The 14,739-nt window shown below is 39.8% G+C and overlaps 1 protein-coding gene across 8 annotated transcripts in view; it reads right to left on the reverse strand.

Moving 5' to 3' along the window:
* Window positions 1–14,739, reverse strand: part of ATXN7 (ataxin 7) — an 83,439-nt gene that overhangs the window by 19,106 nt on the left and 49,594 nt on the right. For 6 of the 8 annotated variants that reach the window (XM_064667299.1, XM_064667300.1, XM_064667296.1 and 3 more), the window contains one exon: window positions 14,070–14,174. The exons of the other annotated variants lie outside the window; for them this stretch is intronic. In XM_064667299.1, the coding sequence (XP_064523369.1) occupies window positions 14,070–14,174 (105 nt within the window). The remainder of the gene's footprint in view (window positions 1–14,069; window positions 14,175–14,739) is intronic. 8 annotated transcript variants of the gene reach the window in all.

Raw genomic sequence — 14,739 nt, forward strand, 5'->3', positions numbered from 1 at the left:
CAGAATACGAGACAACAACGAGCTCCTCTGAGGCTCCAAATTTCAAGAAGTTGACAACTCATGTCACCTACTCATTAATTGTTAAGGGCAACTCAGGAATACAAAGACATTTCCTTGGATTATGCTGTTTTTAAAACGCAACTCCTTCTATCGCTAAAATTAGTACCAGAGGCAGGAATGTTTTTGGAGTATTTGTTTCTATTGTACACTCTCCTACTTCACACCCGTAATTAAAACTGGGTAAGATTCCAACAGATTTTAGTGGTTCACAAAATTCTTGACTTAGAACTACTATATGGGGAACCAGCACTGACGTATTTGTCTTAAAAACTAGAATTCATCCTTCTTTAGCCTTTGATTTGGTCCGCTCTCATTTTAGGACCAAGAGGGCAAGTAAGTTCTATTTTGTTGCCTGTTCCACAAATAAACTGACCAAGATCAGCCAATTTAATTCCCACGTGGAACAATACAGAAAGCTGTCTTCCTTCTGGGTAAGAGCAAGGACAAAGAACCCAACTGCTAAGAAACCCCAGCAGCTGGGCATCAAGGCAGGAGCTGGAATGGAAGGGAGAGGCATGACGGGACATTCACACGAGGAGAGGACGGCCACGGCCCACGGGAAGGCACACAATGGCAGAGAGAATGCAATGGGATTTTCTGCCTGCTTATGTTATAGCAGCAGCATATATGCCAACTGTCTCAATCTGTGCGTTTTTATTTACTATTTTCCAACGTCCAAAGGCTTCTGAGTAACATTATGCAGTAAATATTCATGGGGTTTCACCTTGAAACGGACTGTGCACGTGGCACAGCAAAATCACATGCTGCCAGTGTACTGTGACAAACGCAAAAGTAATTTTACTTAATGTAGGAAAAGCAACCCGTTATATAAGGCAACAAAATTAGGGAGTTCTTTTCCTGGTACGAAATACTGCAAGAGCTTTTAAGTTTTGTTTTCTATCAAAAATCCCCCAAAAAATCCCCAAAACACCAACAACGTTAGATTCATTATAAACACTTATGCCACCAATTAATACCTGAGTTCAGAGGCCTAAAATTAGCCCTGCAAGCTGTGATAATACATTGTGCAGATCCCTGCGCAAAGGAACATCCACCTGCGCACGCCGCTCGCTCCCAGGGAACAAGGCTGCAGTGAGGAGACTCCTGCTCTGACATCAGAAGGACAGTGCAGGCAGGGCAGGAGGGAGAGAAGCAGTTTGATATGAGTCACTGCAGAGAACCTAATTTTCAGGTCTTCGGTGTTGCACAATCACCCAAGAAAGACAACCCAAACTGTGTTGAAATTGCAAAAAAATTTCTTCCCTTGCAAGGGAATAAAGTTTGCTCCCTACTACATCAGATAATGTAAATAACAGCATCAACCCTTCCTTTCCATATTTCCTCACTGAACACACGTAACACAAAAAGATATTTATATCATTTGTGGTATTATCAGTATACAAACACATACAGTACCTCTCTTGCATGAATGAGTACTGCAGAATTTAAGAAATGGAGAACAAACAAACAAGAAAAAAATGGGGGGAAAAAATAACACTACAACCTGAAGTATTGTGCACATTTTGCATTACCAGGAAAATTCTTTTTAAGATTGGCTAGAGAATTTTTAATCTTTTACTTACATTACATTTCTTGTCTGGTTTTATAAAAAGATATTAATGCAGCTCTACCACATCTCCTTCCACTTGTTTATATTTTAGTGTTCTGTATTTTGAAATTAGGCTAATTTTAAGAAAACTAAAGAGCTGGATTTGAGATGGTGCCCTCCCAGTCCCCTGCTGGGAGGTGTCCTAAAGATACTGGGGTTTATCATTAGCACTAAAATCAGCATTCAGACAGCAAAGGTAGGACCTCTCTCCGTGCTCTTACAGAAGAAAGGCAGGAAGATCTTTGCTGGCTGGTCATCATGTGCACACTCCAGCCCAGCTGTGCCACGTGCATGTCTTATTAAACTGGCAGGCAGAAAAAAAAAAAAAAAAAGGCAAAACATGACATGAAACCTGAAGCTACGTCTGTGCACAGAGCAGGAGGTGCTACAATGGGAAAGTGATGGCAAAACACACAGGACAAAGCCACAGACGACCAGGCTTCGTTACCTCACTGCACATTAAAACTCACTTATCCTTTCTCAAAATTCAGCCATCTCAGGCACCAATTTCACAACCACTGTAAGCTGACCGGTGAGAGCTAACACTGCCCCAGCACAAAGCATTCCTGCCCTCTCCCCCAGTCCTGACCGCTCAGCCCCAGCCTTTGCACCATCTGCTCTCTCCCTAACAAAGAGCAGAACCATCCACTCAAAGGCCTGACAGTCTCACAAACCAAACGCCCACTTGTGCCAAAGCTGGCAATTAACTGAGCGAGGACTAGAAAGAATTAAACTGTGACTTGATCCCAGGGAACGGGCTGGAGGCCTAAGCAACTGGGGATGACAAAGAACAGGGTTATGAGCTGCAGTAATGATGAGTTCACCAGTTCCTAGAAGCTTTGAGGGGTACATAAAAAATACTGGACTCCCAAGGAATTTCATCTGATTGATATCAACACTGCATAAGCTGGGCTTACTTACACTGCAGCCTGCTTATGTTTACATTTAGTACTGTCTAGGATGATTTTGTTGTAAATATTTTGCTTTGAAGGGATTGTTTGGTTACTGGTTACTATTATTATTCTTCCTGGAAGGAAGAGAATGATGGGCCTTGAGCCAACACCAAATTTCTTAAAGTTGATCAATTGAGAACTCCAGCGTGGTTACTTGGAAAACTGACTTTGCTGCTATGGGGGGTGCACAGAAAGAACTCCTCCAGGTGCTACTCGACACCACAAAAGGAGCCTTAGTGAACAGTGCAGCAATTTCATACAAACAGTGGGGCTACTGACTTGTATTTAAGGTCTTCTGTATTGTTTTTATCCTGAAGCTGGAAATGAGTGCTCTGATCATGAATTAAATTCCCAGAACCTCCAGAACCACAAGGCAACAGATTTTGAAATCAGTGGATTTTTCTCTCTAGCAGCTGCCACTTTGGAGAGTGTTTTACGTGCTACAGAACAAAACAAACACATCAGGCAAGATTACTGGGTTTTGTGTTTTCTTTTCTTTTCCAAGTGGGCAAGCTTAGAAGTTCCTCAGGTTTCAGAAAACTGGAGCGTGTCCAGAATAAAATGGATGACTGAGTACAGAGAAACAACTTGACAGGCTTGTTGGTGCACAATCAAGTGACAGCATTTTATGCCTTAGTATCAATTCCACTTCCACAACATGCTTGTTTATACCTGAAATACAGAATATAACTGCTACTCATGTAGCACACGTGTACACACAGAGAGTGAAGGTTTAAGTACAGAATTATGTCATTTCCAGGGACTTAAATCAGAAAAGGACATTTAGTACGTTAGATTTCAAGTGTACAGCCACACCTATGGTGGATCACTGGCACCTGGACAACTGGAACAGGGCAGAGGAAATAGCAAACAGCCCAGGAGCCCATCAGGGTTTTCAGCATGTCCTAACTATCTGCCAAGCCTCCAACCTCCCTGGGTACATTCTTGTGATCACAGAAAAAGGGGATGAGTATGGCCTTAAAGATCAGTGCCCATCCTCAATCTCAACACTGACCAATCCTATGGAGAGCTGGACTGAGAAAAGAACTGGTCACTACTAAATGTAAGCAACATTAGCTGTCATTCTCAGTCCATGGCAAGCAAGATATGAGCATCAAGCCTTGCAATACATCACACATACATAAGTTTATATAATTTCTACCGCTATTAAAGCAGCCCCAGGTATTTTTAGAAGCTGGACAGTGGGTTGCTTTGTGACCCACATGATGACCTTTGATCAAAGACTACATGGCACTGTGATGGGGAGGGGACTGAACTGTGGCAGTTTAAAAACCTTTCCTCTGACCTTAGAGGCCAGGGAAGGGCCAGTGTGGCATCCTTCCAGGCATATACATGGTTACATGTGGCTTGTCAGAGACTGTAAGCCAAAATGAAACTGAAGAAAATGAGTCCCATGCCAGTGATGAGCACAGACAGAGCTTTAGAGAGTACTATAAGACTTCTCAATATCTCCCAGGAGAGTGAAAGAAATGAAAACAACTACTTCACCAAGTCCACCCTAATACAGCAGAAAATCAAAATGCTTAGCCTACAAACTCAAATGAAGACTTCAGCCACACAGCAACAAAAGAGACACAGCCAGTTTTCCTCTTAGCAATGAGAGGAGCCATGAATTCCCTGCAAATACCTACAGACAATGAACAGCTCTTAAAACTCTCGATGTGTATCCAATAAAACTTCTGACCAGCTCAAATCCAGCTCCACAAATAATCCACAAACGCTGGAAAGTTTCAGGCTCAAAGGCAGAAGGGTACCCTCAAAGGGGCACACCTTCTACCTAACACACAGAATTCACCACAAGACACCACAGAAACCCGGGCTTTTCCCAGAGCCAGACATGACAAACAGGTTCTTCGCAACAGCAGGGTCACACAGACAGTACATGGCACAAAACCACTTCTGCCTGGCAGAGGGAGAAAATCCTGTGGGGTAAAAATATAAGAAGGTGATCCAACTAGAAGAGAAGGCTTCCTTTCCAAAAGCTACTTTGTATAGAATTGTGAGTTAAAGGTTTTCTGACAATCTTGCCAAACAAGGAGGAAAACTCAGTTATGTAGGAACTGCTTCAACTCTCCAGGAGCCTGGTCTAATTGGCATCCTTTACAAAGCAGTGCAAGGAGTGAGTGTCGTACCAACCTGGGCAACTCGTTATCTGGGGAAAAGAGAACAAGAATCTCTTGGCAGTGGTTCTTCTTTCTCTAATACATCTTGGGGGAACAAAATGTAATTGCAGTCTTTGTGGCCAGCAGCTCTCTCAGACACGGCAGAACTTGTATGAGGCAGCAGAACAGGCAAAGTTTATCAGGAGTTTACATATTAGACACACTGATGGCTTTTTCTCCTACATCATTTTGCTATTGTTCAAAAGATTAACCTATTGCCCTGTTGAATGACAACTGGAGGAACATCTACATAAATTATAGAGTAAAAATATTGATTTTCTATATAAACACTACATTATGTTTTTGTTTCATCAATAGGAGATAACAGGGTTTGGAAGTATTTTGGCTGTTACTGCCTGAGATAGCTAATGATGGTCAATTAGTCAATAATAGCATCACAGACTTACGTAAAATTGCATGTCATATTTATCTATTTCTGTTTATTCTCTACCTTTTAAAAAGAGATCTGTAATTGTTTCACATTGTTATGGATACTGCAAGAGCTAATCCAAGATTGCTATTGAAAAGCTGTTTGAATCTTTGCTATAGGTAGACATAACACAACATTTAGGAACCTGAATTGACTTCCAGGCCATTTACATTGCTTGGATATAATTATTTAGTGTTAAAACTTAATTGAGCCTAATGAGAAGCTTAAAAAGTTGGCATTAATTGTGCTCTTTTGAAAGTGAACTTGAGCTTGCAATTATTATTTTTTTAACTTATTACATGAGTCATATGGTTATTGATTGCTACTCATCAATAAACTTGCAGGTTTCATCATATACAAAGTGTTATACACTCCCTCTTCTGGTAACATCTAAGAAACACAGTTTGTAGACTTTATGTGTATCACATGTTAGATTTTAAGTGTATCATATTACTCATAAGAAAAAGACCTCAAAGCAGTATCATGTCAATATCTGCACATTTGTTTTTAAAGAGCCAGCAAACTGGTGATCAAAACCGAGTAAATAAATAACAGGTGAAAATTACTTGATGTTATGCTACTTAACTAAAATAGGTAGCAGCTACTAAAAACAAAATGTTATTGATTTCTTTTAACTTGGTAAGAAAAATATTGTCTCAAGTTTTTTAAAAACTTGCATGGCTACATTTTGGAATGCTGTCCACTTTTCCTGAGGCAGGAGGTGAAAAAGTTCCTACAGAATACTGTTTTTATGTAGGTCCAGCATGGATAACTGTCTTCCATCTACTACACTACCTTCTCTCCAGTTGTAGAGAACTGGGGGTAATTCCTCTTACTGCAAAAGCTGCTGAAGGCTACACATACATCCTACTCTCTAAAAAAATATTACCTATAGTTCAGAAAAAGAGAATTTTAAAATAAACTTAAGAAGTCCAGTCAGAAACAATAAAAGGGATGTATAAGAAAACAAAAGATGACCTGTTAATAAGTGTACATGCATACATATATCCATCTCTTTTCTCCCTTGATGGTCAATGTCTGATAAAGCCAGGAGATGTGTCTCAATTAGGACACACTGTTGTTCCCTCCACCCCCACCAAAATGTGCAAAATCTAAAAATGCCATGACATTACACAAAACACATTTTGGCATTGATGCCAAAACATCAAGAGAGGAAAACGTAGAGCAAAAGCTTTTGTTTGTTTTGCCCTGTTTATCCTCTCCTCCTTTCTTCCACTTTTCCTCCGTGTTACAGAGGAAAAAAACCCAGCACTGTACCTACTTCATTCTCTCCTCCAAGGTCATTTTCTCCTACCTTCCTTATTTAGTTTCCTCCTTATTGTCTTCATCTATTTCTTTTTAGATGTATTTTACTTAAGTTCTTTGTTTCACATTTCCCTTTTTAGCTATTCCCCCGTGTCCTCTCTTTCCCCTCCTCGGACACGCACCCACCCAGACTTCAAACCACTTAATTCCAGCCGTGCTGAGCCAGCCCTGCCCAAGCTGCCATCCCCCTCCTGCCCACACAAGCTGGGCACTGCTGCCCCAGCCAGGTACTGCACTGCTGTATCTCGGTAAAAAATTGGTGTAATTGATGGTTACCAATGAGATTTCCTATCTGACCTATGAAGCTGTGCTTGCAGAGGAAAAGAGACTACCCAAAATGCTGCAGTTGTCCGAGAGCTGGATGCTGGGATGAGAGGGTACAGTCTGTGCAACTAGAAACTATATAATTCCATGGGGAAAAAAAAAAAGGGCAAAAAGCAACAAAAATTATTTTCTTCATGACAGTTCAATACTCAAAACCATTTTACGAGTTTCCCAGAATACTTCTCCCTGGAATCATGAAGCGCTGTGGTGTTCATCTGAGGTTTGCAGTTCTTGGAATAATCTACACAGTTCATGAGACTTCTCCCCAAAAAATAAATGAGAAAGTCCTTATAAATAATTGATTTGCATGTGGTTAGCTTGTGAAATTAAACTACTCCCAACCCTACCCTCCAACACCAAGTTGGTATCTCCACGGCTCTGACACATTCCCGTCTCTCTTCCACAACAGCAGAAATCTTGCCTGTTTTTACTCCAATTCAGGCTTATTCCACCACCCCAGCTCTTAAGCAGGTTGCAGCTTCATTCTTCTGCACTCAGCTTAGGGCGCTGTGCCAGACTCTGCATGCCCATGGCCTGCCCTCGCAGTGCGTGCCACCTCCTCTGGCCGGGCTCCAGCCTGGAGGAGTGGCTTAGGCGTTAGAAAGAGCCCTTTTAGCTGTGAAGGAAACCTTCCAAGGATGTGGAGCATGTAAGCTGATGCACAACAGCCTTCCCTGAACCTGCAGAAAATCTGAAACAATGGTTGGGAGAGCTGTGTCCTGCTCCACATGCCCTTTCAGCTCACAGAAGGGAGTTCTGAGTGATGACACTTAACACTGACTTTTCAATTGGTTAACTCTCTCATTGTCAATCATTTTTAAGTGTAGACCTGATCCAACTATCCCAGCTGGCTTCTTCCAAAGTGAAGCTATAGTCAAATACACTCAGCAGCCACTTTTATTGGAACTACTTGTTCTCTTCAGATCTTACTCCCATCTATTGACCAATGTACTCACTTTCTCCCTCTTGCCGAACAACTATTTTTGTAAGTGGCAGTGAACACAGCATTGCTTCCTCTTTTCTCACAAAGATAAATATCTCCATGTTTCTTTCTTTCCTCTTGTTCTTCCCCCTTCAACATTTACCTTGAAAAGTGAGTAGTCAGTCCCAGCCTCCAAGCAAATACCTATCAAGGACATCACTATAAAGAAGGAGGGTTTTAATGGAACCCTTGCATAATTTTGTATGTTAGACTTGTTTTAAATATTTTAACATTTTAGTAAGAACAAAATAAAATATATATTCTCTCTTCAGCAGTATTAAACCACATGAATCTTTAAATCCAGGTCTTTTGCAATGGTAGGACATCATGAAATTCAATTCACATTTAACCAAAGCAGAGCCTAAAGCACACCAAAGCTCTTGAAGTCTGTAATATTTTAGTGCACACGGTGTTGTAGAGAGAATAACATGAGTTACTTGGTAAGTGGTAAACAGAATAATCAGTATCTTTTTTAAATCTGAAGCCAAACATCACTTTTTTTTTCTTAGCTGATACTTTAAATTGCTTCATGTTTCAACCAGAGCTTGACGAATCTGTGTACCCACAAAAAAGAAGGAAGTTTTACTAGAAAACTGCCATCAACTTCTCAAGCAGACTCCCTATGCTTTCATGTAATAAACAAAGACCACAGCCTTTCCATTTATAAAAATAACCTTCTGCATGTGAACTGTTTGTGAAGTTACAACTAACCACAGTGCTCCGTAAAATCTGCATGGCACATCTGCTATTCAGCTAATGGTTTTGGGGTGCACATTTCAAAGCTCAAAATACAGTTACAGAGTTTCTTTCCAAGTCATAATAGTTTTATTTAAAAGTTGACTAAATAGTCAGCTGAAACTTTTTTTTTTCCCCCTTCTGAAATGAATCCTGTGCTGACCTCTGAGCCCATTCCCTTCTGGGAATATGCCAAGATGACTCTTGCAAAAGCTACAGAATTTCACAAATCTCTACCAAGAAATTACACTAGTTGTTGCTGGACCCAGAAACTAAGATCCAACTGCTGGAATCTGGACTGTGAGAACTACTGTGAGAGGACTGTGCATTTAAACAGAAGCTGCTGAAGCTGCCAATGATAATTTGTTAAATCATATACATTAACTCGAGCCATAATATGCCAAATGCCACCTGTGCATGTTTGGCAATATGCTTGGCAGATTGCTCCAGCACATCTGTGACACACCACAGAATATTCCAGTTTTATTTTGGTTATTAAACTACTACAGAAGATTACTGATAACCAAGAAAATTCGTATGATTTATACAAAACCTTTTCATACTGCTTTAAAAAGACATTAGTGAACAGTGGACACTTAATTACTGAAACAAATTGCTTCCTGCCAAAAGTATGCAGGCCATAATGAAGGCTTATCCCTCCAAAATGCGGATGAGCTCAGACAATCTCCCATGAGGACAAAACCACACACACAAAAAAAACCCCCTAACAACAAACACCCCAATCCTCAGGTCCAATCCTCAGGCTTTGGAACAAGATTCAGTACATTCCTTTCTTTTCTTATCTGCTTCAAATGCTGCCTTGTACAGACATTTTATCTTTTACTTCGTAATCCATGAATCCATGCTAACACACTATCCTATTCTAAACTAGCAACATCTGCATAACTTTGAAAAATAAAACTTAAAAGTATTAAATTTTTCAAAACCACTAGCTGCTGCCAAATTAGAAAGAGGGTAGGACAAACTTTTATTCAATTTGCAGTATGTCAGAAGAACCCAGATATGTAATGCTGCAGGGACTATAATACTTAAATTACACATGATACAAATCCGAAGTACAAGAGCATATTGACAGAGATAGTTAAGAGACCATTTATCCCAATTAAAATCACAAGTATCACATGTTCTCTCCAAATCCAAGCACTTAACAACACCACCAAAAATCCCTTTATGACTCACCAAAGTGGAAACGTGCTAACTAAAGGTGGGTGTGAGCCCTGGCTGAGGGAGGAAGGAGCTCAGTTACACAATTAGATGGAGGAGATTCCCGAAGACCTCGCACTGACTTGCAGGATGGACCCAAGTAACACAAGCAAACATCTCTTTCTCTACTGCCAGGATCTGCCCTTTGAGTATAAGGTTGTGTGATGACTTCTTTATTCCCATCTCACAACCTCACAGAAACCAAAAAAAGATGGGCAAATCTCTATTGTTATCCCACTTCTGAAACCTGTCCTTCGTGTTTTAACATGCACTGATTGGAAACAGAAATGTTTAAGCGATCCCCCACCAGCTCATGGGGCAGCAGCAGCAGGCAAAGCTCATGGTAGCTGCTCACCTTTGCCACGATGCCAAACCCATAGAAGTTAATCAAAACACTCAACATAGCTTTTTAATGACTCAGCAGCCCAACACACTATCATCATCTCTTTCCAACACGTACTGTATTCATGGTTTTCACAATCACTACGTGACTCACAGGCACTCTCAGTTTAAGTCTTACAGGTAGCCTTCATTGTTACTGCTGAGAGTCTAACCCTGCTTTGTATTTAAGGAAACCAAGGCACAGAGGAAACAAACAACCCCGGATAAAAAAATAGGAAAAAAGGAGAAGGAAGAAATCCCACACGTCTCTGTGCTGATGCTACTTTGACTCTGCTCAGCTCTCTCTCTGAGCCACAAGCAGCCCAGCCAAGGCAGAGAAGCAGCTCTCCTCAGCCAGGAGGCTGATAACCACAGGGAGATGTGATAAACCCGTGGAACGGCTGAAATGCCAACGAAAGGTCACACAGCCCAAAACCCATGGCACTTCAGGGTTTCCACGAACAACCTGAAATAACTGTCACGATGGTTTCCTCAAAGAGCAACCTCCAGGTGCAGCACAAGAACTGCATCAAGCATGTCTTCATGGGAAAGAGAGAGAGGGGAAATCAAAGGGACACAGACACATCCTGCTGTTTTGAGGAATGTGACAGCGATTTGACAGAACAAACTCATTTTTACTGTAAGAATTTATATATTAAGGAGAGAAAACTGCAAGGATTTCAGAAATATACCTGATATAAAACACAGAGAGAGCATCTATTTGGCACAGAAGCTGGAAAGGCTGGAGTGTAGAGAAATACTCCAGCTGGAGAAAAACACTGTGCTTTCTCAAAACAGGTCATCATGATAAGTGATCTCAGGTGCTTCACCCATAAGACCCAATCCCTGAATGAACACTGTGTCTGCTTTCCACCTTTCACCACTGAACTGATCTTGAGTCATCCAGGGAAGATGCTGATACCATGAAAGCGTAGCCATTCAAAAAGCAGCACCAAGAGTACAAGTAAATAAAGGGCTTCAATCACTTGCTCAGCACCCCAAATGAAGCAGCTGGGATTTGACAGAACACAGGATTTGCCTTGAAACAACTCTTCCCTGGTTGACTGGCCTGCTCCTCCATGTCCCCAGCAGCACTGCCACCCTATGTCAAGTGGCTAAAACCCTTTGAGGGCACTGACAGCCAGCTGCTGTTCACAGACTAGAAGGAATACCACAAGCAGACTTCAGATCTCTCATTATATTAGATTGCTATTAAAAACCATTCTGCACGTGGTGTTATGCATACCAACTTTACAAATCAATGCTGGTATATATACCAACAGTATAGAATAAATTATTAAAATGGAAAATTCATACCCCAAATGCACGTTTGGATTGCCTCAGAAAGTAGAATTTAATTTTGAATTACTATCTTTTCTAGTCAAATCCATAAAACAGAAAAGTATCTGTTACATACACAAATCTGTGATTCATTTTAGTGTGTATTTTACTAAAAAGGTGAAATATTCTAATGAATAAGGTTATATTTAAATTAATTCTGACTACTCATGGTCCAGAGAAAAATGCAAGGATGTGTCCTGGAATGCACTTTCAGCCTACCTAGTTAAGTAGTTTATCACAAATATGCTCTGGAAGAAATTAATTAGCTCATTAGGTTTAGCTAATAGTTTGTTTAGCCTTCCTTTGACAAAAGTGACATTTTAAAGTAGCATATTCTACTACTTCAGAAAACAAAATCCCACATGACAAGTTTCAAAGAACACCAAGTAGAAGCAACATACACCACCAGGAGCTGTAGAATATTTTAAGAGACTACTATTTCTCCAGTAACGATTAAAAATAAAAGACCCTAAGAACAACACCAAAAGATACAGCTTCATTGATGCACTGTAATTTTTCAGAATTTGATAAAGTAACCTCTCCTTTATCAATCCCTGAAATAATACCACCAATAAAAAAAACTTAATTCAGGGCAAACTGACTGTGATGGATCCAAAGGGTGTTTTACTTTCTTGTTATCATGATGGCATACTTTTTGTTTTAAAACAACTGCGTGTTTTCACTTCAGCAACTTCCTTCTCCTGAGTTACAGTGTGTTTAAAAAAAAGAAAAAAATAGATCATTGCCTGATAATCAATCATGTGCCATATTTATCAGCTTTCACATTCAATTTTCTAAAATAAGGAACAACTGCCGTAAGGATTTCAAGAATGCAAAGGCTGATAGAGGGTTTTGAGAATTAGTGCTACACAAAATCACCAAGTCAGCCTCCTTACCTTTCTGAGGTTATTAGTTTGGCAAACTAAGGTCCTTTAATGACGTTCACCCCACCCAAGCCTGTTTTTCTCATCAGAATGACCCCGCCTGTTTCCTCTGCACGCCACAGCCCATGCCGAGCCTCTTCATTGTTCAGAATGGGTTTAAGAAATACTAAGAATAACCTCGTCATTTCCATTCCCTCCTTCTATACTTCTCTTAAAGTATGAATCTGCCACTGATGTAAGGTTTGCATCAGAGAAAGTTTCATGTTTAGAGATCACGCTCCTACAAAGTGATACAGAATGGAAACATTACGTTAGTATTTATTACAATTTTTTAGAATATTTTCCATACCTTTGTTTTGTAGTTCCCTGTTCACTTTGTCCCTTTTAAATTGCAAACAGTGCTTACAGAAGAGTTTGAATTAACTTCACATAAGTCTAACACTGGTACAAGCAGCATTACAACATGCCATGTTTTCATGTCCATGCTCAAGAGCCAACGTAGCACCTATTCAGCTTTTGAACTGCTTCTTCCATCTGCCCATGAGGCTGTCATGACAACAACTATGATACTGGTTCCTACCTGTTTGTCAGACAGTATTTGGAGATCACCTGCTCATTTCACAAAGACAACTCAAGTGTCTGCAGGTATCCACAGTTCTCCACCACTACCACCCTGAGCCAGGTCCAGACCTCAAGGTGGAATATTCAATATGCCACCACTCAGAACTGGGTACCATCAAGTCCTCCCCTCTCAAGGTTTCCTGCCAATATACAGCATCTTGTATCCTTGTAAACACCAAGGTAATCAGTGCACTGGCCTAGAGAAAAGAGAACATGTACAAACACATGCACACAGAGGGAGGAAGGAGTAGTTCAGAAGATGCTCTGTCCATCTTTTCTATTAGCACGTGGTCAGAAGACATCTCATGAATTTCTCCAGAAAAAAAAAAAGCTGAATTCCAAAAACTTCCCACCCAAATACTGGCACGGAATTGACTGAAGTTCATTTCTAGTCTTGAGAGGAGCATGGAAAAGCAGAACTGCCCCAGTTAGGTTTGTAGGAAGTAACTGAGCACTTAAACTGGCTTAGCACTTCACATTTTCTTAGTCCTCTGCAAACACTGGCCAACCAACACAAGGAGAGCTTCCTCACATAGTTTATACACAAAACCAACAGACCAGTAAAAAAAAACCAACAAAAGTGATACTTCTGAAAATAAATAAATAACCTTACTGGCTATTGGAAGCTTACTGTGTTTTACGAATTTTGTTGTAAGTTTAGTTTTCAGCTCAAGTTCACAGTTCACATATATAAAACTAATCTGTATAAATATACAAGGAGAAATGACACAGACACACAAACACACTACACATACTGGCTGTGAAATACACTAGATATGTCATTTTGAAACTGAACTGTATGGATGTAGCATTTCAAGAAAGTATTAAAAAATTAAAAAGAACAAGATCTTTATGTAATTGCATTAGAATGTATATAAAATGATTAAACACAGGTTATGTTCTTTGACATTTTTTATAACGTAATGATCTATGTACCATCAATTTAAAAAAAAAATTGCCAGGCTTAATCCTGATTTAACCTCACCCTTAATTATTAAAAATAGTTAAGCACTTACCATAATGTGATTGAAATGCCTGTGGTTTTACGACCTGATTACAGTGGTTACACATCACCAAATAGAAATCATCATGAGCCGGGCAAAGACCAAATATTGGCATATCTAAAAACAAAAAGACAAAATGGCATCTCTCAGCTGCTGACAATTATTGAAAAACAGTTTAATTACAGAGCCATGACACCAGTGTTGAATCATAATTTTAAGACATTTGTATCAAATTTGAAAATGAGGAAAAAAGAGCATATAATGCAATAGATAATTTTGTGCTGGAGTATTACAAAAGCAAAAATCTTCCTACAAAGATAAATGTAAAATGAGTGATTACTTGTAGAAAACATCTATTAGAAAACTGATTTAGGACTGATTATCTTATACCAGATGCAAGAATGTAATAAAAAAAGACTGACTTCAATTGACAAACACAACATAAGAGGGGATGTTTTATGTATTCTGAAAGGGGTTTGGATTTTATTCCAATGTCATTAAATGAATTCAAAAGTGAACTTTATTTTCTATTTAATTTTTTTAAACCATTTTAAACACACAGTCATTTACCAGGCAGTATTACATGCCTAATGGTTTTATTTGTTCAACAGTGCATTATAGTCCAGCCATCTGCTGCCAGAGATCCATGTAACAGCTATACAGGAGAGAGAACTGGAGATAA

This window comes from Pseudopipra pipra, chromosome 11, assembly GCF_036250125.1.
Source record: "Pseudopipra pipra isolate bDixPip1 chromosome 11, bDixPip1.hap1, whole genome shotgun sequence".
Lineage (NCBI taxonomy): Eukaryota > Metazoa > Chordata > Aves > Passeriformes > Pipridae > Pseudopipra > Pseudopipra pipra.